General features: G+C 39.2%; 1 protein-coding gene across 1 annotated transcript in view; it reads right to left on the bottom strand.

Annotated features, from left to right (window-relative positions):
* The window catches only part of LOC126175798 (origin recognition complex subunit 1), a 136,870-nt gene that overhangs the window by 41,744 nt on the left and 68,611 nt on the right, over positions 1-26,515 (bottom strand). The window contains exons 5-8 of the mRNA XM_049922779.1: positions 26,020-26,190; positions 19,411-19,560; positions 9,455-9,570; positions 5,227-5,421 (exon numbers count right to left, since the gene is read on the bottom strand). Of these exons, the coding sequence (XP_049778736.1) occupies positions 5,227-5,421; positions 9,455-9,570; positions 19,411-19,560; positions 26,020-26,190 (632 nt within the window). The remainder of the gene's footprint in view (positions 1-5,226; positions 5,422-9,454; positions 9,571-19,410; positions 19,561-26,019; positions 26,191-26,515) is intronic.

Below are 26,515 nucleotides of genomic sequence, written 5' to 3'. Positions count from 1 at the left end.
TGATGCTGAGTGATATGTCAGACTACCATAAACAGCATGTGACAGGATCAGAGATCTGTAGAGCCACAAAAACATATAGCAGTCTGCACCACAGCTGGTGTTACTGAGATAGCAGAGAGTATTAAGATGTGTGACCAGCATGTCTGGTTAAGTTAGCAAAGATGGGATAATCATATCAACCGGTCATCAAAGACCAATCTCAAAAAATGAGAAGACTCCACCACACTGAGCATTTGGTCCTCAAGATAGAGTTCTGGTTGACAGTACAATGGTGACAGAAGTGCATGATATCTTGGCAGCAGAAAACCTGAAGCCACAGGTGAGAGCCCAGGACTGTGCCTTTCTTATCGCATCCTGCAGTGCATTCAGCAACACCCACAGCCAGGGGCAACAGTAGATACAAAAGTCAGCATACAGGGAGGGTGACACTATAGATCCCACAGCTGCAGCTAGGCAATTTATAGCCACTTGAAAAAGGGGCAGACTCAATACAGAACCCTGTGGGATCCCGTTCTCTTGTGTATGAGGAGTACTGCTGGAAGCACCATCTTGAATCTGGAAAGAAGAGCGAGGCATGGGTGTTGACACTGGGCAAAAACTGGTCCAATAGCAGACTCCAGGGAGACCAAATCATCAGCAATTGAACAGCCTTTGAAAAAACTGCTCTGGGACAAAGACAAAAGACCTGGAGACTCGAGGTATCAACATGGCCATATGACTGACACTCTCAAAGAGGGTTTGGGGAAAGTAGTAACAGGTACACCTCCAACCACCAATGGAGTGGGTGTAGTTGGACGGCTCCGAGGGCCCGACACAAAAGACGCAGGCACAGCCACTACGGTGGACGAAGTCATCGTAGCAGTATCGTACTTCATTGTCATACAAGTAGGGTGTAGATGATTGTATTTTTTCTTGGCCTCTTGATATGTGAGGCAGTCAAGGGTCTTGTATTTCTGGATTTTCTTTTCACATTTGAAAATGATGCAGTCTGGTGAACAGGGGGAATGGTGCTCCCCACAGCCAACAGGTGGGAGGAGGGGCACAAGGAGTGTTCATGTGCAACTGAATGCCACAATCCAAAGGCTAGACTGGTGTTGCAACGCGAAAACATTTGCCCAAATCACACATAGTTGTAGCACTGCAGGGGAGGACGAATAGACAGCTTGACATCACAGCAGTACACTGTCACCTCGACCTTCTCAGGAAATAAGTCACAGTCAAAGGCCAAGATGAAGGTTCTAGTATTCACTCTGTTGTCTTCTGGTCTCCACTGGAAACAGCAGACAAAATGCACACATTGTTGCCCCAAATTAGTGTGCAACTAGTCTTCAGTCTGTAAAAGGGGATCTCAAAGGAAAATGATTCCCTTTACCATATTAGGACTTTTATGGGAGTTACAGTGACAGGAGTATCACTCACCATGTCAGAGGCAAGCAGTGCCTGTGACTCAGTAGGGGAGACTATTTTAAGCAGAATGGAGCCACTTCTCATTTTTGAAATAACTGCCACTTCCCCAAACCTGTCCTCAAGATGTTCAATGTCCTAGAACAAACCAAGTATTCGGGTGGAGTATTCCTCGCCTCGTCTCTGAACCCTATGTTCCGCTCATGGCGTAGCCAGGGAAGGGAACATATGGGAGCAGCCACCACTGAAAGAAAGTTTAATTCTCTTCATGTGTGAATCTTGCGCCATGGTGTCAGCCACTCTGAATGAGGCCTCTCCCCACATGTCCCACCAGAACTGTTCCCTGGCCAGTAAACTGCTGCCTGGAGTCCCCGTGTCCCAGTCATAACAGTCACATGCTCCTTGGCTAGTTCAGGCAGCAACAGTGCGATTCCTGCGTGGTCATGGGACTACCACTGTGCAAGTACTTGACGAGCCCCCACATTGGAGTGGCTACTGTGTTGGGCTTCGAGCTGTTGAAGACATCCTGGAGAAGCAACTCTCCCTCGATGACTTGAGTTACAGCCATGTGTACATGGATATGAACTGCGTTTCTTGGTTTTCTTAATATAATTGAGTGTTGTGGCAAAGCAGTCCTTGAGATGTTCATTTTTGTTCGGAATTTTGATGTAGTTAGACTTTGGGGCATGAGCATGTGGAATTTATCAAAACTGAATAGGAATGCTCAGTAACACATCCTGGCTTGTATTCTGTAGCAAATGTAAGCAAAAAACTTGTTTATTGTCTTCAAAAGAATTACTGTATTCTTGGCTGAAATGTTTATTTTGCTTCTGATAAAGTCATTCTTGTTGTTGTTGTGGTCTTCAGTCCTGAGACTGGTTTGATGCAGCTCTCCATGCTACTCTATCCTGTGCAAGCTTCTTCATCTCCCAGTACCTACTGCAACCTACATCCTTCTGAATCTGCTTAGTGTATTGATCTCTTGGTCTCCCTCTACGATTTTTACCCTCCACGCTGCCCTCCAATGCTAAATTTGTGATCCCTCGATGCCTCAGAACATGTCCTACCAACCGATCCCTTCTTCTAGTCAAGTTGTGCCACAAACTTCTCTTCTCCCCAATCCTATTCAATACCTCCTCATTAGTTACGTGATCTACCCACCTTATCTTCATCATTCTTCTGTAGCACCACATTTCGAAAGCTTCTATTCTCTTCTTGTCCAAACTAGTTATCGTCCATGTCTCACTTCCATACATGGCTACACTCCATACAAATACTTTCAGAAACGACTTCCTGACACCTAAATCTATATTCGATGTTAACAAATTTCTCTTCTTGAGAAACGCTTCCCTTGCCATTGCCAGTCTACATTTTATATCCTCTCTACTTCGACCATCATCGGTTATTTTACTCCCTAAATAGCAAAACTCCTTTACTACTTTAAGTGTCTCATTTCCTAATCTAATTCCCTCAGCATCACCCGACTTAATTTGACTACATTCCATTATCCTCGTTTTGCTTTTGTTGATGTTCATCTTATATCCTCCTTTCAAGACACTGTTCATTCCGTTCAACTGCTCTTCCAAGTCCCTTGCTGTCTCTGACAGAATTACAATGTCATCGGCGAACCTCAAAGTTTTTACTTCTTCTCCATGAATTTTAATACCTCCTCCGAATTTTTCTTTTGTTTCCTTTACTGCTTGCTCAATATACAGATTGAATAACATCGGGGACAGGCTACAACCCTGTCTCACTCCTTTCCCAACCACTGCTTCCCTTTCATGCCCCTCGACTCTTATAACTGCCATCTGGTTTCTGTACAAATTGTATATAGCCTTTCGCTCCCTGTATTTTACCCCTGCCACCTTCAGAATTTGAAAGAGAGTATTCCAGTCAACATTGTCAAAAGCTTTCTCTAAGTCTACAAATGCTAGAAACGTAGGTTTGCCTTTTCTTAATCTTTCTTCCAAGATAAGTCGTAAGGTCAGTATTGCCTCACGTGTTCCAACATTTCTACGGAATCCAAACTGATCTTCCCCGAGGTCGGCTTCTACCAGTTTTTCCATTCGTCTGTAAAGAATTCGCGTTAGTATTTTGCAGCTGTGACTTATTAAACTGATAGTTCGGTAACTTTCACATCTGTCAACACCTGCTTTCTTTGGGATTGGAATTATTATATTCTTCTTAAAGTCTGAGGGTATTTCGCCTGTCTCATACATCGTGCTCACCAGATGGTAGAGTTTTGTCAGGACTGGCTCTCCCGAGGCCATCAGTAGTTCTAATGGAATGTTGTCTACTCCCGGGGCCTTGTTTTGACTCAGGTCTTTCAGTGCTCTGTCAAACTCTTCACGCAGTATCTTATCTCCCATTTCATCTTCATCTACATCCTCTTCCATTTCCATAATATTGTCCTCAAGTACATCGCCCTTGTATAAACCCTCTATATACTCCTTCCACCTTTCTGCTTTCCCTTCTTTGCTTAGAACTGGGTTGCCATCTGAGCTCTTGATATTCATACAAGTGGTTCTCTTCTCTCCAATGGTCTCTTTAATTTTCCTGTAGGCAGTATCTATCTTACCCCTAGTGAGACAAGCCTCTACATCCTTACATTTGTCCTCTAGCCATCCCTGCTTAGCCATTTTGCACTTCCTGTCGATTTCATTTTTGAGACGTTTGTATTCCTTTTTGCCTGCTTCATTTACTGCATTTTTATATTTTCTCCTTTCATCAATTAAATTCAATATTTCTTCTGTTACCCAAGGATTTCTATTAGCCCGCGTCTTTTTACCTACTTGATCGTCTGCTGCCTTCACCACTTCATCCCTCAGAGCTACCCATTCTGCTTCTACTGTATTTCTTTCCCCCATTCCTGTCAATTGTTCCCTAATGCTCTCCCTGAAACTCTCTACAACCTCTGGTTCTTTCAGTTTATCCAGGTCCCATCTCCTTAAATTCCCACCTTTTTGCAGTTTCTTCAGTTTCAATCTGCAGTTCATAACCAATAGATTGTGGTCAGAATCTACATCTGCCCCAGGAAATGTCTTACAATTTAAAACCTGGTTCCTAAATCTCTGCCTTACCATTATATAATCTATCTGAAACCTGTCAGTATCTCCAGGCTTCTTCCATGTATACAGCCTCCTTTCATGATTCTTGAACCAAGTATTAGCTATGATTAAGTTATGCTCTGTGCAAAATTCTACAAGGCGGCTTCCTCTTTCATTCCTTCCCCCCAATCCATATTCACCTACTATGTTTCCTTCTCTCCCTTTTCCTACTGACGAATTCCAGTCACCCATGACTATTAAATTTTCGTCTCCCTTCACTACCTGAATAATTTCTTTTATCTCGTCATACATTTCATCTATTTCTTCATCATCTGCAGAGCTAGTTGGCATATAAACTTGTACTACTGTAGTAGGCATGGGCTTTGTGTCTATCTTGGCCACAATAATGCGTTCACTATGCTGTTTGTAGTAGCTAACCCGCACTCCTATTTTCTTATTCATTATTAAACCTACTCCTGCATTACCCCTATTTGATTTTGTATTCTTATCTGAAATTTATGATGAAAGCAAATATCTGTGTGATACATTACCAATGAAAGTATGTATGCATACTCTAGCTCAAAAAATAATTTGTCTGAAATCTAGCAAAGTTTCTGGTCTTGTTTGTAAGCCTGTCAATGGCTTAACGACTCTGTTACTCTCCAAGTGTTACCCTTACTCCTGAGTTATTTACATTGTGCAAGAACTTTACATCCTAAATGAGTTAGTGTCACTATGTATGATTTGTCTAGTTACTAAATTTATTGTTACTTACTTTATTATTTGAACAACGGGTGAAGAAAACATCTCTTGTAGTGCTTTGTCAATGTGTTTCATAGTTACCATAGAACTGTTCTTTCTTGGGCTATTTGTATACGTTGTCAGCAAAATATCAGATTCAGCAATCTCAGTTGCTCTTCGACATATGTTTAATGCCCGCCTTGCATCACCAGATACTGAAGCCACTTTCCTGAAAGAGTACAGTGGATGGCCGTGTTGATTCTGCTTACATTAACACATGTCTAAAACACTGATAGTAATCAACATTTTTACACCTTCAGCTAGAAGTACTTTCACTCATCTCAAGCAAAACATGGGAATTGACACCATGTAACCATATGAGACATTTTTCTATTGCATAAATGCCACTAATTCACTTTCCTTTGAACTATAAAGTCAGTGTGAAAAAGATACTGTATTACTAAAATACATTCAATCAACATGATAAACTGAAAAAGAAAGCAATATGACAACTTTTGAAAATTTCATAAACTTTTGTTTATGGTAATCAGGATAAATGACAACTCAACAATAGAAGAGCAATTACAAAAAGATGCTAGGTGCAGCAGAATAACACTCAGTCATGAAAGATGTTATTGGTCCAATTGGCTGATTCGATGCACCTCTCACGACGAATCATCTTTGAATAACTACTGCAACATCTATCCAAACCTGCTTAATGTACTCATGATGCCGTGTTCTCTGCCTACAATTTTTAAGTACCCCCAACACACACTGCTTTCCACTACCACACTCGTGATTCTTTGATGCCTCAGGTTGTAGTCTCACAACTGATCCCTTCTTTAAAACAAGCTGTGGCACAAATTTCATTTTTCTCCAATTTGATTCAGTGCCACATCGTTAGTCACTCAACCCAGCCATCTAATCTTCACCATTATACTGTAGCATCACATCTCAGAAGCTTCTATTTTCTTCTTGTCTGAACTACTTATCATCCATGTTTCACTTCCGTACAAAGCTACATATAAGTACCTTCAGAAAAGACACTGTAACACTCAAAAATTTATATTCAGTGTTAACATATCTATTTTTTTCAGAAATCTTTTCTTGATATTGCCAGCATACATTTTATATCCGCACTAGTTCGGCCATCATCAGTTATTCTGCTACCCAATTTGCAAAACTCATCTACTACTTTTAGTGGTAACAAATTTCCTCATCATTGCCTGATTTAATTAATTTCCCCTGTTTTACTTTTGTTGATGTTCATGTTACAATCTCTTTTTTTGATACTATCCATTCCATTCAACTGGTCTTCGAACTTGTTTGCTATCTCTGACAGAATTACAATCTCACTGGCTAATCTCAAAGTTGTTACTATTTCTCCTTGCATTTTGACTCAGTTTCCAAATTTTTCTTTGGTTTCCTTTGCTGCTTGCTCATGTACAGATCGAATAACATTGCGGATAGGCAACAACTCTTGTTCCCTTCACAAACACTGCTTCCCTTTTGTATCCTTCAACTCTCATATCTGAAGTCTAGTTTCTGTCCAAGTTCTAAATAACCATTCACTCCTTGTGTTTTATCCCTGCTATTACCAGAATTTCAGATAGTGAATTTCAGTCAACACTGTCAAATGATTTTTCGAATCCACGAATGCCACAAATGTAGGTTTGCCTTTTTTTTAATCAATCTTCTAAGGTACCGTATTTACTCGAATCTAAGCCGCACTTTTTTTCCGGTTTTTGTAATCCAAAAAACCACCTGCGGCTTAGAATAGAGTGCAAAGTAAGCGAAAGTTCTGAAAAATGTTGGTAGGTGCCGCCACAACTAACTTCTGCCGTCGAATATATGTAGCGCTACACAGGCATGCTTTGCAGGCACAAAACCTCTGTGTCATTAAAAAAAAAAAGTGGAAGACGAACTTTTTTTCTCCGCCCCGCGTTTTGACCACTGCATTTTCATACATTATCTAACGAAGTAAATACAAATTCCGTATTGTTCATCTTCGAATGTTGCAGCGTTTCAATGTACTACGAAAATCCGACTGGCAAGACTGTTAGGGATGTTTGGCAATATGGCCAACTCTACGTTCTGAATGGTTGTTAATAGGAACTTCTATGAATTGTAAATCACATGCAGTATTCTCTTCACCATAAGAATAATACGAATATAAACATTTTGCCACGTTTTTTTTCGTGTTTGCTGCTATCTCATTTAAATTCTGTCTGCCTAATAAACTACGAAACTAGAGTGAGACAACAGCAAATGCAGAAGAATATACATATCATGTCATGTTTATATTCATATTATTCCTATGCGTAATAGTGATACAGTCAGAAATTAAGCACGACAATTGACTAGATTATTAAATCTAAGATGACTAATTTCTGTGCAGAATGTAATGAACTAAAGAGGCGCCTGCAAAGATTTTCAAACGGAGAAAAATTTTCGCTAAACTATCGTTCAGAACATCTTCTATCATACGCAATCTATTATTTGGTTCTTGTTGATCATTATCAAAGAAAGCAGCACTGTAAGTAACAACAAATAGCAGTCTCTTGCCATTGCTTCGCAAATGAGACGATTCCTCTCTCTCTTTTTTTTAAAAAAAAAGGGCGGCGGTAGCACGCACAAAAGCAAGCCATGCCACGAGCAGCGACAGGCCGTAAACACTCATTATCAGAATGCGACAAACAATGCATGACACAGTACAGCAATGCATCTTCAGCTTAGAGTGACGTAAACACCTATAACAATAAGAACGGCACTTATCAGATCAAAGAAAAATAAGCAATCAATTCAAACCAGACGAAGCACTTGAAAAAGGAAGGGTACCCGTATAAATACGGACGGAGCGCCTGACACACAGCAATGGCTACTTGGTAAAGCTTAACTGCTAAGCTTACGTCTCGAACCAAACTACTGTAGCTGTATCGCCATTCATTCGACCTAAATTGTGTCTCATATTACAATGGACCAACTTTGTTTCGATTTGGAGGTGCGGCCTAAAACTTTTCTGTCCCCATGAATTTCAAGTCTTAAATTTCAGGTGCGGCTTAGATTCGGGAAAATTTTTTTACCTTGATTTCGAGTATCATTTTTCAGGTGCGGCTTACACTCGAGTGCGGCTTAGATTCGAGTAAATACAGTAAGTCATCAGGTCAGTATGGCCTCACATATTCCTATATTTCATTGAAATGCAAACTGTTCTTCCCTGAGGCCAGCTTCTTACACATTCCTCTGCAGATAATTTGTATCTGTATTATGTAGCAATGACTTATTAAACTGATTGTTTGGTAGTACTCACACAATATTAGCACCTACTTTCTTTTGAACTGAATTATCATTACACTATTCTTTAAGCGTGAGGAAATTTTGACCATCTCATATCTTCCATAAAAGATGGAACAGTTTTGTCATGTCTGGCTCTCCCAATGACGTCCATAATTCTTAGGGAATTTATCTACTCACTGACTCAATGATAAGTTTGAACATCACACTGTCTTAACTATGCATTGCCCTTTTGGATGTGTCATCCTCTGGCTACAATCTGATCTGAGGATTTTGTTCCCCAGCCAATTATGTGGGGGATCCTGATATTCGATAAAATACCAAATTTCCAACACTATTTTCACTTTTCCAACAATTCTACTATTTTTGTTTCTAAATTGTTACTATTATTACTTTTAACACGAATACTTTTGTCAGTATGGGAATCATAAGGTTTACTACACTTCTGCTGTGGTGTCATCAATATTGTTCTTGTCATTTGAAGATACAGCCTTCTATTGTATGACAGCTTACCTCTAACTCAAAAGAAAATCAAATAAGAGTTTTTATCTATTATTTTACAATTCCTGTTTGCACCTAATATCTAAGGTCTCCTCACAACCTTTGTGCATCAAATAAAAGCTAATATGCACATTGAACTTTCCAAATCATATTACAATTTATGATGGAATAACAACAATTCAGAAAGGATAGATTGCTATTCAGCCTCTAGAGAAGGCATCAAGTCGCAGCAAGTACAATGAAAATTACTGCTAAAATATTAAAGCTTTCAGACAAAATCCTCCTCCTACAGTAGAAAAAGCTTTAGCAGTCTTTTTCATTGTGCCTGCCTGTGATTCAACAACACCTTTATATGAAAAGTCCATATTGTTGTTGAACTTCCCACAAAATCATTTTCACATCAAATACTCCTCTGTATATTTAAAAAACACCACAAGCTACTCCTTTGCAACATGTAAATGGCTTACCTGGCAACAAATTGAACAGCATCTGCATCAAATGCATCCACACCAAAAAGCCGTGCCTTAACTATTTCTTCTAATTGCTTGTAGGTGTACGGTTGGAATGTGAGTCTTGTCAGACCCTTGAAACATAAATAAATCACAAGAGTAACATAAATAAACTTCAACGTTAGTGTCAGCCAAGACATGATGATCAAAGGTGTCTACATCTTTGAATCATAATCACTGCACTAATGCACAAACAAAATCAATCGTGAAATTAATACTACAGAAACTGAACTGTTAACTGATTGAAAATAGTTGAGGAATACAGAAAAAATGGTTCAATTTATAATATTCAAATTAATGTCTTTCTGTAGTTATCTACAATAATTCAGTGATTTGTTCATTCATATCTGGAAGACTATCACAGTATAAGAAATTATTTGAATCTCTGTGAGTAATGCAAAGCAGAACCGAATAGTGTTCCCTAAATATTAGCAGCAAGACACCTAGATCATTTGCCAACTTATTTATGAGCAGCACATTTAAAATATTGAATTTGAATTATCATGACAACAGAATATTAGCTGCATGAGAAACCACGGTCTCTGTTATGTTATTGATGCTTTAGCATCAACGGTGATGGCTCTGGAAAGTTGATTGACAAATCAAAGAAACCATATTATTTTAAAAATGTGGATATTGCCTATAAACTACAGTGTCAAACATAAAGAACGGATGATGCCTGAACTCTTTGAGAAACACTAGCACAGCCTAGGTGCAAAAATGGGAGCATCTAATAGAAAAATTCTATAGTTTGTTGATCGCTGTCCGGCATACCCAAAACGTGTGAACTTATGAAATGGGAAGTTAAGAGTTCTTGCCACTGAAGTGATTCAGCAAGTTGCAACCCTTCAATTTGGACGTTACCCATCCTTTTAAAACACACTACAGAAGATTCGTAGTATGTGTGTGCTTGTTTGTGGGATGGGGTGCTCAATGATGAAGTCATCAGCACCTATACAAAATTATTAGAAACAAATATGGTTAAAATGGGAAAAAAATGTGGCAAACTGGTAAAAAGCAATCCAAGAAAAGTCACATCCAATATCACCAATGATTACTTTCACAATCACACCAGCTCACATCATGGAAGATATTGTTAAAATCATCCAGATGTTCTAAAACTTAAGTAAATCTAAATAACACAAGAGGAAAACTAAAATAGATTCACAGGAATATGTGGCTGACTGATCACTTACCAAAAACACAGATGAGCTAGCCATCCTATTAAAGAAGGCTAGGTTTTTCGAAACAAACGTGAGGAAATTGATTCAACCTACCAAATGTGTGTAGCAAAGATAGACTGTTTCATCACTTCATGAAGTGAAAAGCTACTGTTGGAGCATCCAGTGCAATATTTCCTCTATGATGATGAGCATATTTCGACTATTGAAATTGTGTCAGTTGAAGATTTGGTCTATTCTCATATGCAAGGAAAAGGAAAGTGACCATAGTGATAGTGATAGTGACAATAATAGTGGAGCATCTTGCATTGCTGATTTAAATCCTGTGGTGAATATGAAGAAACTTATTTCTGCTGTGGATGTGGACAGAGAAACTTTCCACTGACTTATGAAATCTAAATAACATAGAAAAAACTTCACTATAAGATGTTGAAACAGAGGATAATTTTGGATCTTTGGTGAAAAAACTACAAATGTGTTCATATGCCCAATTAAATGCCAGTGCAATTAATAAAATGGCTTACTGGTGTTTTATAATGCATGTACCTAAAAAGTAATTTCCTCCAGTTAATAAAAAAGTGTAAAACAGGAGCTTTGTTGCACTTAGTAAGTAGATCTAAATTGCAGTTACCTATCAATACACTGCTACAGACATTAATACTAATACTAATAATAATATCTTCTACAAGACCTTCAAGCATAATTTGGACAGACACAGCCACCCAGGTTTGCAACTGAAAGATTCCAAAGGGAAACCCACAGTGATGAAGATAACTGCCAGATTCTAGCAAGTTATTTTGAATGTTTCCTCAACTGTGAGGCTCCAGAGATTGCATTCATTTCTGAAAACAATATAAACATCCATCCAGATTTGTCTTCACCGATGAAGGAAGAAATCAGGAACATCCAAACACTAAAGTGCAAGACACAGGGTCAAGATCAGACGACTGCTGAACTATGGAATCATGCAGGGACAAGGCAATCCATAAACTTGTTGCTATTATTCAAGAGATTTCACAAAGAAAAAAAACTGTAACATGGAAGAACCTCTATTTTAATTTCTCTACTACACAAGGGAACAGGACAGACACAAACAACTACTGAAGCATCCCTCTTAGCTCTACAGGATATGACAGAACAACAAATCGATGCACAACTAGTGGAATACCGAGGGGGTTTCAGGAAGGGACATTTGTGCAAATTATGAATCTGATGTCTATCTTTTATCTGAAACTCAGGACCAGGGAATTTGTGGTAACCTTTATCAATTTCAGGAAGAAACGATTCAGTTGATGGTACCACACTATTTCAAAGCCTTGAAGCATTTAGCTTAGATAACAAGACGTGATAATCCAACATACCCTAATCAGTGCCATATCCAGGGCAAGAATGAGATGAGGAGACAAACTATCACCACTGCTCTTCCATTGTATTTTAGAAAAGGTCATCTGAGAATGGCAGAAAGGAATGAACAATTCAGAGACAGAAAATGAGGTAATGGCTGTTGAGAGGCCAGACAAACGTGTGGTTCCTGAAGAGGGGCAGCAGCCTTTTCAGTAGTTGCAAGGGCAACAGTCTGGATGATTGACTGATCTGGCCTTGTAACATTAACCAAAACGGCCTTGCTGTGCTGGTACTGCGAACGGCTGAAAGCAAGGGGAAACTACGGCCGTAATTTTTCCCGAGGGCATGCAGCTTTACTGTATGATTAAATGATGATGGCGTCCTCTTGGGTAAAATATTCCGGAGGTAAAATAGTCCCCCATTCGGATCTCCGGGCGGGGACTACTCAAGAGGATGTCGTTATCAGGAGAAAGAAAACTGGCGTTCTATGGATCGGAGCATGGAATGTCAGATCCCTTAATCGGGCAGGTAGGTTAGAAAATTTAAAAAGGGAAATGGATAGGTTAAAGTTAGATATAGTGGGAATTAGTGAAGTTCGGTGGCAGGAGGAACAAGACTTCTGGTCAGGTGACTACAGGGTTATAAACTACTACAAACAGCATAGTGAACGCATTATTGTGGCAAAGATAGATACGAAGCCCACACCTACTACAGTAGTACAAGTTTATATGCCAACTAGCTCTGCAGATGACGCAGAAATTGAAGAAATGTACGATGAAATAAAAGAAATTATTCAGATAGTGAAGGGAGACGAAAATTTAATAGTCATAGTTGACTGGAATTCAAGTGTAGGAAAAGGGAGAGAAGGAAACGTAGTAGGTGAATATGGATTGGGGCTAAGAAATGAAAGAGGAAGCCGCCTGGTAGAATTTTGCACAGAGTACCACTTAATCATAGCTAACACTTGGTTTAAGAATCATGATAGAAGGTTGTATACATGGAAGAACCCTGGAGATACTAAAAGGTATCAGATAGATTATATAATAGTAAGACAAAGATTTAGGAACCAGGTTTTAAATTGTAAGACATTTCCAGGGGCAGATGTGGACTCTGACCACAATCTATTGGTTATGACCTGTAGATTAAAACTGAAGAAACTGCAAAAAGGTGGGAATTTAAGGAGATGGGAGCTGGGTAAACTGAAAGAACCAGAGGTTGTACAGAGTTTCAGGGAGAGCATAAGGGAAAAATTGACAGGAATGAGGGAAAGAAATACAGTAGAAGAAGAATGGGTAGCTTTGAGGGATGAAGTAGTGAAGGCAGCAGAGGATCAAGTAGGTAAAAAGACGAGGGCTAGTAGAAATCCTTGGGTAACAGAAGAAATATTGAATTTAATTGATGAAAGGAGAAAATGTAAAAATGCAGTAAATGAAGCAGGCAAAAAGGAATACAAACGTCTCAAAAATGAGAGCGACAGGAAGTGCAAAATGGCTAAGCAGGGATCGCTAGAGGACAAATGTAAGGATGTAGAGGCTTATCTCACTAGGGGTAAGATAGATACTGCCTACAGGAGAATTAAAGAGACCTTTGGAGATAAGAGAACCACTTGTATGAACATTAAAAGCTCAGATGGAAACCCAGTTCTAAGCAAAGAAGGGAAAGCAGAAAGGTGGAAGGAGTATATAGAGGGTCTATACAAGGGCGATGTACTTGAGGACAATATTATGGAAATGGAAGAGGATGTAGATGAAGATGAAATGGGAGATACGATACTGCGTGAAGAGTTTGACAGAGCACTGAAAGACCTGAGTCGAAACGATGCCCCCGGAGTAGACAACATTCCATTGGAACTACTGACGGCCTTGGGAGAGTCAGTCCTGACAAAACTCTACCATCTGGTGAGCAAGATGTATGGAACAGGCGAAATACCCTCAGACTTCAAGAAGAATATAATAATCCCAATCCCAAAGAAAGCAGGTGTTGACAGATGTGAAAATTACCGAACAATCAGTTTAATGAGCCACAGCTGCAAAATAATAACATGAATTCTTTACAGACGAATGGAAAAACTAGTAGAAGCCGACCTCGGGGAAGATCAGTTTGGATTCCGTAGAAATATTGGAACACGTGAGGCAATACTGACCTTACGAGTTATCTTAGAAGAAAGATTAAGGAAAGGCAAACCTACGTTTCTAGCATTTGTAGACTTAGAGAAAGCGTTTGACAATGTTGACTGGAATACTCTCTTTCAAGTTCTAAAGGTGGCAGGGGTAAAATACAGGGAGCGAAAGGCTATTTACAATTTGTACAGAAAGCAGATGGCAGTTATAAGAGTCGAGGGACATGAAAGGGAAGCAGTGGTTGGGAAGGGAGTGAGACAGGGTTGTAGTCTCTCCCCAATGTTATTCAATCTGTATATTGAGCAAGCAGTAAAGGAAACAAAAGAAAAATTCGGAGTAGGTATTAAAATCCATGGAGAAGAAATGAAAACTTTGAGGTTCGCCGATGACATTGTAATTCTGTCAGAGACAGCAAAGGACTTGGAAGAGCAGTTGAACGGAATGGATGGTGTCTTGAAGGGAGGATATAAGATGAACATCAACAAAAGCAAAACAAGGATAATGGAATGTAGTCGAATTAAGTCGGGCGATGTTGAGGGTATCTCACTTAAAGTAGTAAAGGAGTTTTGCTATTTGGGGAGCAAAATAACTGATGATGGTCGAAGTAGAGAGGATATAAAATGTAGACTGGCAATGGCAAGGAAAGCGTTTCTGAAGAAGAGAAATTTGTTAACATCGAGTATAGATTTAAGTGTCAGGAAGTCATTTCTGAAAGCATTTGTATGGAGTGTAGCCATGTATGGAAGTGAAACATGGACGGTAAATAGTTTGGACAAGAAGAGAATAGAAGCTTTCGAAATGTGGTGCTACAGAAGAATGCTGAAGATTAGATGGGTAGATCACATAACCAATGGTGTTGATGAGGATTGGGGAGAAGAGAAGTTTGTGGCACAACTTGACCAGAAGAAGGGAGCGGTTGGTAGGACATGTTCTGAGGCATCAAGGGATCACCAATTTAGTATTGGAGGGCAGCGTGGAGGGTAAAAATCGTAGGGGGGAGACCAAGAGATGAATACACTAAGCAGATTCAGAAGGATGTAGGTTGCAGTAGGTACTGGGAGATGAAGAAGCTTGCACAGGATGGAGTAGCATGGAGAGCTGCATCAAACCAGTCTCAGGACTGAAGACCACAACAACAACACAAGTGTTACTTTCTTCTCCGACTATGGCTGGTAAGATAATTGCGATGCACTGTTTACTATTAGAATGGTAACATTTCCAACCCCTCAGTTTTCCAATGACACAGGCTCCTTTTATCCTACAGCAATCTGACAGCCCACTTGGGATACATTAATACATCACAGCATGTCATCTGTCAACATATACAAGTCTACATCTACATGATTACTCTGCAATTCACAATTAAGTGCCTGGCAGAGGATTCATCAAACCATCTAGAAGCTATATCCCTAGCGTTCCACTCTTGAATCGCTTGTGATTTCTCATATTTTATTATGATGATCATACCTTCCTATGTATGTGGGCACTGTGAGCGTACCGCCCATTTGGCGATGACCTGTCGAGCTATAACAAGGTACGTATCATCTGAAGAACAGGGTAACCTACAGTGAACTGCCAAGTGCTTGACAGACCCAGGCTAGAGTGAGGGCGTGGGCTGGCAGAATGCTATTACATAGCTGTTGGCAGCTTGGGGAAATTCTGGCTCTTAAAACTCAGTAATGGAGGCAACTTGCCGATCCAGTGCACATCCACTGTCACATAGAATAACACTTCAAAGATTAATAAAGATAGAACCAATGAAAGTACAGAAGAGCCAGCAGGCTCATTTTAAAGGGAAAATTTTGCCACGTGTGACTGTTGAAATACACCATCTTTACCATAAACACTTTTTACATTACTGACATTTGAATAATTATGATACTGTACAAACTTTGGAAATTATATTTCAGTTACGTGCGATTGCAACAAATAATATATCTGTAGGAAGGTCTTGTCGAGCCCTATCTCGTCACCATAACAGAATTATGATTATGATGCCAAGTTTTTTAAATTTATTTTTGCACTAAATAAAAATTAAATAAATAAAAGTAGCGGCAGTACACTAATGGAGATGAGCAAGGAACATTAGAAGATTGAAAATATTTATTTATATTCATTTAATATGGAAAAACTGGAAAAATGTGTAACTGTTTACATAAAAATATGAATTATAAGTAAATTATTACATATTGAAAGAAATAATGCTCATAAATGAAAAGCTACGAAAATTTACATATAAATTCACATATAATATGTGTGTAAAATGTTGAAACTTTGATTTTGTATTTAATTACATTAAGTGTCTTGCTTGACTCACACAGTAGGACACCAAGGGCTTAAACAGACGGCAACCATCTTGGATTGGGATTGTGTGATCTCAGGTCTTGTTGGGATAAGATTAGTGTCAGACTGTGGCTCGGAAGTTGCAGTGCATGTATGGTGAAATTTTTCTAAGTATTGAGTTTTTGACTTGTAATTTTCCACTGAGTTTCATGGTCTCGATTTTGTATTTTTCAGCGATACACGCTGCCAGTACACTGAACTTGTAGAAATTTGCTGAGTTTACCTCAAGACTTAAGATATTTTAGAGGTTGTTTGGACTTTGAACATTTTTTGCATTGTCCTGCTTTTGTGAATTTGACTGTTTCTGTGGATATACTCAGACAGTTATTTGAACTTGTGAAAATTTTGCCAAGACTCGTTACATGAACTTTGAATATTTCCATGGTGAGAAGAACTTGAACTAGTTTTGTGCTCTTAGAATATTTCCATGGTGAGAAGAACTTGAACTAGTTTTGTGTTGAACCACACTTGTGGACTTTGATTTTATTTCATGGTGTTGTATCCAGTCAGTCAACTAGGCTTGTGATTTATAGGTAAGTGCGACAGTGGGGACTTGTGTTTCGGTCACATCACTAGTTTCATAATATCGTCCTTCTTTTGTGACCCATTTAAAAAATTAATTGTGCATTCATGAACACTATTGCAAAATTTAAGCCCTTGGTGTCTAAATCTGATTTTGTTGGTACAACACTTTTTCATGTGAAAGTAAAAAAGTAAACCTTTTTATTCACAGAAACATTTCATGTGGGTGTGTTGGTCTTTTAGTCAGCAACTCGCGGCACTTTATATACATATAATTCAAATTTATTGACTACAAACAGTAGGTTTATATGACGAATGTTTGTGCTGGTCCCAATAGATGATAGCAAAGCCAGATTTATTGAATTCCAGCCATACAATGGGGAGGCACTCTGCTTAGCATGTAACAATTGCTTCATATCTTCCATTATTGTTTTGTGTACTGGACATTATTCGTGCGAAATGCACATGGGAGCTTAGAGGTAAATTACATACTTTACAGACTGAATCAACAATGAACAAGAGACAATTCATGAACTATAATTCTTCCTGTTTCATTATCATAACCCAATTTAAAACCGTAATTTAGCAACATTATTCATTACACAGTTGCAGCACCAATAGAATATTTTCGCAATCAGAGGAGAAAGTTGGCAATTGAAATTTCATGAGAAGATCCTGCCACAGCGAAGAACACTTTCGTTTTAATAAATGCCAGCCCAATTCACTTATCATGTCAATGGCAATCTCTCCACTATTTCAAGATAATACAGAATGAGTTGCCCTTCTTTGAACTTTTTCAATGTCATCCGCTAGTCCCCTTTGATGCGGATTCCACACAGCTTCCACACAGCACCGCAATACTCTGGAAGAGGGCAGCCAAGTGTGGTGTAAGCACTCCCTTTAGTAGGTCTATTCCTCCTCCTAAGTGTTCTGCCAATAAATCACAGTCTTTGGTTTGATTTGCCCACATCATTATGTATGTGATTATTGCAATTTAAGTTATTTGTAATTGTAATCCTTATGTATTTACTTGAATTTACAGCCTTTAGATTTGTATGCTTCATCATGTAACCAAAATTTGGCGGATTTCTTCTAGTACTCATATGGATGACTTCACACTTGTCATCATTTAGAGTCAATTGCCACTTTTCACACCATACAGATATCTTGTCTAATCACTTTGCAATTGGTTTTGATTTTTTGATGACTTTACAAATGGTGAATGACTGCATCATCTGCAAACAATCTAAGAGCATTGCTCTATGAATATCATCATCTGCATCACTATATTCTCTACTTTAAAGTCTACAATAGCTAGGGAAAAAAAGAATATTAGGGGTTAACCTCCTGTCAACGTTGAGGTCATTAAAGCATCAGTGCAAGATTCAATGAGGGACAGAATGGGGAAGCAAACCAGCTTGTCCTTTTCCTTTCTTTGTCTGATTCAAGGGAATCATGGAAAATCTGAATCTGAATGGATGGATGTGGATTTGAGATGCTGTCCGTCTGAAAGCAAGGGGAGCATCTTACCTCTGCACCAACTCCCTCAGCAGCTGAGAGGTAAACTTCAAGTGAGGTTGCTGTGTAAAATACCACAGACACTGAAATGCATATGCACATTCACCATGCTGTACCTACACAGAGGTCACAGTGTATGTGGGACACACTCATCTCAAGACAGCAGGTTTCTTAGTGAGCATTTGTTCTGGAGGGCACATTTTAACTACAATATTCACACTTCATATTCATGCTTGAGAAGTAATAATCGGACCAACAAACTCACGGCATTACAATGTACTATTACTCACAGTGAATAACATATGGCAAAGGCACACATTTAATGACAATAGATACTGAATTTCAATGAAAACTATAATTACACTGTAAAACATTTTAGCTACATTTTCACAATAAATTGTACACTTTATATTTTACTCCCCAGTGTAATGTTCCTGTTAACTTATTGACCAACAGATCATGTGAGAATGTAGAACAGAAAATTCTTATGAGCTCCACCTGAAGAACTTTATTTTCTTAATGCTCCAGAGTAGATGTCTACAATTACATTTCAGTCAACATTTGCTATATGTAATTAATAAACAAAGAACATGGCTGAGAAAAATTATACACAATGAACAAATCAAATAACCTACACGTAAAGACAGATGGGTAAAAGCTGACACACTAAAATTCCAGTAACTAATTGAGCAGATTCATCAATAAGCACAAACCTATTAATAACAACTCTCACAAAACTGTGAAATAACTTTTGTCAAATACTAAAATTCTACAAAATAAGATATTTAACAATGATTGGTAGTTAACTTTTACACTGAGTAAAAAAAAGATTTGTCTAACAAGTTTATTATAAAAGAAAAATAATAACTTTTCATTGCTGACTCACCAGGCGGCTAGTAACTCGACCCATGAGCAGTCTCTCTGGCAGATCCATGGTATTGGCTATGGTGATTACTATGAGGCGACAACCAGTTACAGAAGGCCATTCCAACATGTTGTAGATAACATCCTGTCTCCGGGTACAGAGCATGTCCAACTGTATGAAGATAAGTAATACAGTCTTGGCAAGAAACCAGAAATTCTGCAGGCAAATTTATTAACATGATTGAGAGATTGCGATGATGAAAGGAGAGGCAATAGGAGACCTCTTGTCCTTCCCCATTTTACAGTGGCTACTAACCCCATTTTACATTGGCTACTAACTGCCACACAAGCCCATCACTATCATTAATTCTTGGTTCTATAACAACTCATTATTATTGATCTTTCCTAAATAACTTAATTTTCAGCTTGTTATATAAGGGCAAAGTTCTGGATCTGAGAATAAGAAAAGGCATTTAATTGTCGAAAGTCTTTTTTTAGATTAAAGAACAAGTAGATAACATCCTTGAAGTGCGAATCTTGAAAAATATCCAGTATGATCACTGGATTCAAGTCAGAGGGTTTTAATGTGACGATTAAGGAGGCTGATCCAATAGCCATCCTTTAAATCCGCAAGTTTTGCTACAGAAAACTCATTATTTGAATGGCCCAGAACTATTATGTAGTAGTCACTAGTTATCATCTTACCCTATGCAAGAACAATCACTTTTTCAACACAGACATCACTGGCAATGTAACCAATTTTGAATTTTTGACACAGGCCACCAGTTTCCACATATTCTTTTGATTCCAGTTTCATTTCTGATGAGGAGGACTGACAGTAAATATCAGTGCAAAATGAGTTGGATTCTTTTCAAAAAAAGACCAAACATAACAGATTTCATTTACAAATTTAAGTTTTAAAGTTTACCATGTATCTTGCACAAAGTTTTCTCTAAGTAACTCTTTTTTCCTGATATGCACATGGTATTCATTTTAATGAGACATTTACAACAAGATTACTCCAAGAAGCTAAAAATTTAACACTTTAGTGTGTTTGTGCTTTACTTACACTCAATGGCGTGGTTATCAGTACCATTACAAACATTAATAGAAATGAATGTGGTTAAAATGTTGTAATATGAGGAAGTGTTGGTCTTATGAAAATACATACACTCTCTCCCAATGTCACTCATGATCATCCAGACATTCACACAAGCTCACATAAATTAAGACTGCTTAAAAGTGGGCAGATGTTCTAAAGCAGGTAATTAAAACAAGTAAGATATGAGGAAAACTAAAATAATTACACAGAAAAATGAGATGGGGTAATCACTTACAAAAAGCATGGATGAGCCAGCAACCCTGATTTTATCTACTGGATATAAGTGGTGCTGAGAGTTAAGGGCATTCACAGGGAATCTGAACAGATGAGGAACTTAGCAGACATAACTCATCTCATCTGCTCTAACACCCTCAAAATTGTATATAATTGAGCATCGAAGACAGTGATGACTTGAGATAATTTAATCTTGAGGACACAATCATGGCAATCATGGAAAACTTCAGAACAGCCAATGGGCAAGTTTAGAGCATCAGAGAATACAGCTATAAAATTGTGGTGCTCATTTAAAGTGTTGTAAAGTACCATAGTAAATCATACCATGGAAACTCCAGGATGCAACAACAACAACAACAACAACAACAACAACATTACGAAAAGCATAGAGTGCTACTCACAGTAAAGATGGCCCATTGAGACGCAGACAGGCACAATGAAAGGACTGCAACACATTATAGCTTTCACTCAAAGCCTTCTTCAGCAAAGGAAACACATACACTCATTCACACATGCAAGCACACCTCATGCATACATGGCCACTACCACCAGCAGCTTGAACCAGAATGTAAGCGATATGTGAATAGCAATCTGGAGTGAGGCGGGAAAGGGGGAGCGACAGCAGGATAAGGGTGGGGAGAGAGAAGAATGCTGTCTGGCGGGGCGTGCAGAGACTAGATGGTGGCCTGACAAGAATTTCATGTGCAGCTTCAGGATGTAGGGTGTGGAGGAAAGAAATGGGGATTGGGAAAGGAGAGGAGAGGAGAGGAGAGGAGAGGAGATGAGAGGAGAGGAGAGGAGAGGAGAGGAGAGGAGCAGAGAAGGGGAAAGGAAGGGGAAAGGACAGGCAGGTGCATTGGCAGTGGGTGACTCACAACGAGAGTGAGGGGAGTGAAAAGCAAGGACAGATGGGGTGAGAACTGTTGAGTGAAGAGTGTGGGGGACAGTAGGTCACTGTGCGTTGAGGCCATGATAATTTTGGGAGTGGAGAATGTGTTGTATGGATAACTCCCACCTGTTCAGTACAGAAAAGTGGAGGAAAGGATCCAGATGGCCCATGTTGCGAAGCAGCCACTGAAATTAAGCATGTTATTGTTCAGCTGCATGCTGTGGCACAGGGTGACCTACTTTGCTCTTAGACACAGTTTGGCAGTGGCTGTTCAGCTTGGTGGCCACCTGGTTGGCAATCATACCAACATAAAAAGCTGTGCAATGGTTGCATGGAACACTACTTCACGATGGGTGGAAAGCATGTCCCCCGTTTCAAAGCATGGCAATAGATAAAGCCCTGACAGAGGACATGGTTCAGCTGTTCCAGTCTGGGGTGGTACTGTGTGACAAAGGGGGCACTCATTTGTAACTGGCTCTTGGGGTGATGGGAGGGCTATGAGTGTGTGGGGGAAATGGCACAGGAAATCTGTTTGCAGACTACGTACAGGGGATAAAGCCTGTCTGCGAAGCCCTCAGTGAGACTTCCTGCATTATGGGCAAGGGAGTTCTTGTCACTGTAGGTACACTGTCCCTGAATGGCCAGTCTGTATGGAAGGGATTTTTTGGTGTCGAAGGGATGGTAGCTGTCAAACTGCAGGTATTATTGGTGGTTGGTGGGTTTAATGTGGATAGAGATGTTGATGGAACCACCAGACAGGAGGTGGTCAACATCCAGGAAAGTGGCAGGCTGGGTTGAGGAGAACCAGGTAATGTGGATGGGAGAGAAGGTGAGGTTGTGAAGGAATAAGGATAAGCTATCTTGGTACTAAATCCAGATCAAAAAGATATCATCAATGAATCTGAACCTGACTGGAGTTTGGGGTTTTGGAAAGTTTCCTCTAGATGGCCCATAAACAGATTGGCATAGGGTGATGCCAGACAGTTGCCCATGGCTGTGCTGCAGATTTGCTTATATACCTTCACTTCAAAGGAGAAGTAATTGTGTTATGATCATGTTAGTTAGGTGTATGAGGAATGAGGAAGTGGGTTTGGAGCCTGAAGGACACTGGGAAACATAGTCTTCGACTGCAGCAAGACCATGGGCATGAGGGATGTTGGTGTATAGGAAAGAGGCATCAACAGTGTCCAGTAGGGAACCAGAAGGTAAAGGGTGGATGGTGGAGAGTCACTGAAGAAGTGGTTGGTATCTTTGATGTAGAAGGCTAGATTATGAGCTACTGGTTGGAGGTTTTGGTCACTGAGGACAGAGATCCTTTCATTGGGAGCACAATAACCAGCTACAATGAGGTATTCAGCATTGTTAGGTTGCGAATTTTGGGAGCACTGTGTGAGGAGAGAAATGGATTCAGGGGAGAGTTTCTGGGAATGAGCTAAGGCTTTAAGCAGGGATTGGAGGATATGTTGGACTTCTGGTAGAGGCCTTCCGCCTGGTAGTGATTGCAACTCAACAAGAAAGTGGTGAAGCCACTGTCACAAGGTAGGATGATTATGTCAGGATCTTTTTGAGACAGTTATTACTGTTCTTTCCTCTGCTGAAAGATTGGTGTTCTTAGAAAGAGGCTTGTGGAAGGATGGTGAGGCCAAGTTGCCAAGTTGGTGGTAAGAAATTCCTGGAAGGTGACCAGAGGGTTGTTGGGTGGGACAGGGGATCATGGTTGGAAGGCGGTATGAACTGGGAAAGGCAGGGTTCAATGTTGGCATTAGGTTGGCTTTGGTTGGGGACATTGGTGGCGAAGAAGTGCTTCCATTCCAGGGTTCAGGAAAAGGAGTGTAGATCTTTGACAAGACCAACATGGTTAAATTTGGGTGTAGGGCTAAAGGTAAGGCCTTTGGAGAGATCTGAAACTTCTGTCGATCTGAGGAGTTTGGTGGAAAGGTTACCATTAGTGTTCCTGGATTGTTTAGGTTCTGGATTTGGAGTGTTGGTAAGAGAGTTTTGGGGATGTGGAAAGTTGAAAAGGTCTGCTACGCGGGATCTGGGTGGTATGAGGAGATGACGAGGAGCAACACTGTGGGTAGGACAAGGGTTGGACAGTGGTGTCCCAAGGTAGCAGTAGGATGTCAGCAGGTTGGATAACTTACAGAGATGGCGTCAGAGGTGTGATGAATGTAGTAAGGTTACACAGTATCAGTATCTTGCAGATGGGGCAGAGGTGGTTCTGGGAGATATGAGCAGTTAGGGAAATAAAAGTCCACCCAGACAGAGCCGCACTTGCCTGGGTAAGCCTTATACAACTGAAGTATAGCAGATTCCCCAGAGGTTGCCTGCTAACTGCTATTCCTCTTCTACAGCCATGCAGCTCATCAACATGCAGCACACCTTGAGAATGAGGGTTTTTTTTTTTTTTTTTTTTTTTTTTTAAATAGAGCTTCTTATTATCCTTATCATCTGGGTGGTTAATCTGAGTTACCCATTCCACATATTACGCAACATTCCACCATCAAGTTGCATGGTGGTCAGTGGACTATGTTCAGCGCTTATGGTACAACAGGACTGGTGACATTCCCCAGTTCAAAGTTCAGGAAACTCACGTTTGCCAAGCCTGTACCTAGCAAATAAGTGCTAAGCTTAAGATGCTTGCCATTTAGTGTGACCCAGGTGCACATTGACATTTATCTTATAATGCAATGTGTACCAATACAAAAGCAAATTTTCATTTGTGTCAAAGCACCATCTATGCGTCAAACACAGAACTTATTACTCTAGTATGGCACTATATCAAAGAAAACTTATTTTAATTATGGCATCCTGAGCAAAATTCCTTTTCTTTCACTTTACATTATCACAGATAATGTCAATGAAGCTTTCTCTATTACTTATTTCTTAGTGTTGGGCTTGCTAATCTGCTTCTGTAAATTACACCAATGAATGCTTCAGAAAAATTATATAAAAGAAGCTTTCAACATAAAGCTAAACATAATTTTCTGCTGGATACAAGCATTGCAGAAAGTCAGAGCAAGTGAGGAGTGTCACAACTCTTGCAGTTAAGGTTGCTCCGTGCCTTGCAAGCTCATGCTTTTACATCCTTTACACCTTTACACTGAGACAAATGAGAGTGAACGAAGGTGAGCGAGCATTAAAAGAGCAATTTGCTAGTGTTCATCACAATTCCCTTGTACCTGTGAACAATGGTTTGCACTGGAAGGAACACAACAGACAATGATAGAATGAACATCGAAGCATACAAACACTGTGGAAACAGGAGTGACTAACTGTGAATGTGAAACAAAGAGAACCAAATGCTATTCACTTGCTGCCATTTCAGTATGAGAGCAGTCTTGCTCGCTGTTGTGTTTGCTTGTATTCTAGAGCAAATCAGGCTTTAGATGTTATAACTAAAATAATTTGTTATCAGGAAAAATACATCAACAAATCTTTTTTTTTAATGTCAGAACAGCATCCCTCAACTGGATACAAAACCATATATTTGAAATGAATGCATGACTTTTTTAACACACATTAAAACCAAAAATAATAATACACTAGTAAACCAGTCTCTTTCTTATAAGGTGCAATTCTTGAGTCACTTTTGTTGAAAAGCCAAAAGTGGAGCAGTGCAGAAAAATTGTCTAGAACAACAGCTGTAAAGGATCTTACAGCATTAATAGAATAAAGACAGTCACATCTGAAACATAGCAGTCTTGAGGGACACTATTCTCCTGCACATAACTGTCTGTCAGAATTTTAAAACTAAGTATAAAACAAAAATCTACAACAAAGAAGGAACTATAGATAGATTATTAGGTGTTACAAGACATCCATTCATGGAGCTGTCTGAGAATAATGTGCTTCCAAAGAACAATGTGTATACTCAGAATACTTGAAAGTAATAGTTCTTTGTAATTTTTCTCTACCCCATGACAGTGCCTTTAAATTTACTAAAAATACAGAAATTACAAATTTCCAAACACTTCTGATGTGTTAATTACACACAGATTCCAAATTCACCACCCTAAAAAGAAAAGTTACAGAAGATAACATTCAACAATTCTTTTACTCCCAAATTAAACCTCAAAATGTACTTTTCTTTACTTAATGTGTGAGAAACAAATTTAGCATCACCTGCTATACGGCTGTAGAAATCAATGCAACAGTATGAAACAGAATTAAAAATGGAAGTAGAATTATCCCTTTAGCCAAAAAAATGTTGCAGACATCAAATTTTACGCTAGACTATCATGTACTTAAGTATTCTTGATAATAAACATGAAGCAGGAGCACCTACACAATATTACTTGAAATTTTTTAAACGTCTAGGCTAGTGAACCACCATTGGACTGTGAGCTATTCTATGAAATAAATACATATGACATACCGTAAAACAAAAGCATATCTTTTCTTACCTCATCAACTAAAAGAACTGTTGGCAAGTCTTTCTTACTTGGTTTTGTAAATTTCTTTTCAAGTATCTCTTGAGCTGTTTGTGTGGTCACTTTCTCACCACCCAGCTCTTTTAAAATTCTAACATATGCCTGTCTTGGTTCTGTTAGCTGAAGTCCATTTATTTCAATGAACTGTAAGAAAATTACCTTATGTCAATACAACACAGCACAACAAATGCGGGACATCACAAAATTTATCAAAATACACCACATTATTGTTGTAATTACTCTATGAATATACAATTAACTGCAGCAATAAGGCACTGGAAATTACATTTCTCAAGGAAAAAAACTATTTTCCATTAAGCAAGTAAAACTTATAAATGTTTTAAGTTAGTACTCAGCCATCACAAGGAGGAAGTAGAAGATAATGACAAATCAACAGAGGAAGGAACGGGGGCCAGAGAGGACAGAATGGGGAAAAGTGGAACAATGACTAGGTTTTAATGGCTGTCAA

Source organism: Schistocerca cancellata, chromosome 3 (genome assembly GCF_023864275.1).
Source record: "Schistocerca cancellata isolate TAMUIC-IGC-003103 chromosome 3, iqSchCanc2.1, whole genome shotgun sequence".
Classification (NCBI taxonomy): domain Eukaryota; kingdom Metazoa; phylum Arthropoda; class Insecta; order Orthoptera; family Acrididae; genus Schistocerca; species Schistocerca cancellata.
The sequence above is the reverse complement of the archived record's forward strand: the minus strand, read 5'-3'. Positions and strand labels throughout refer to the sequence as shown.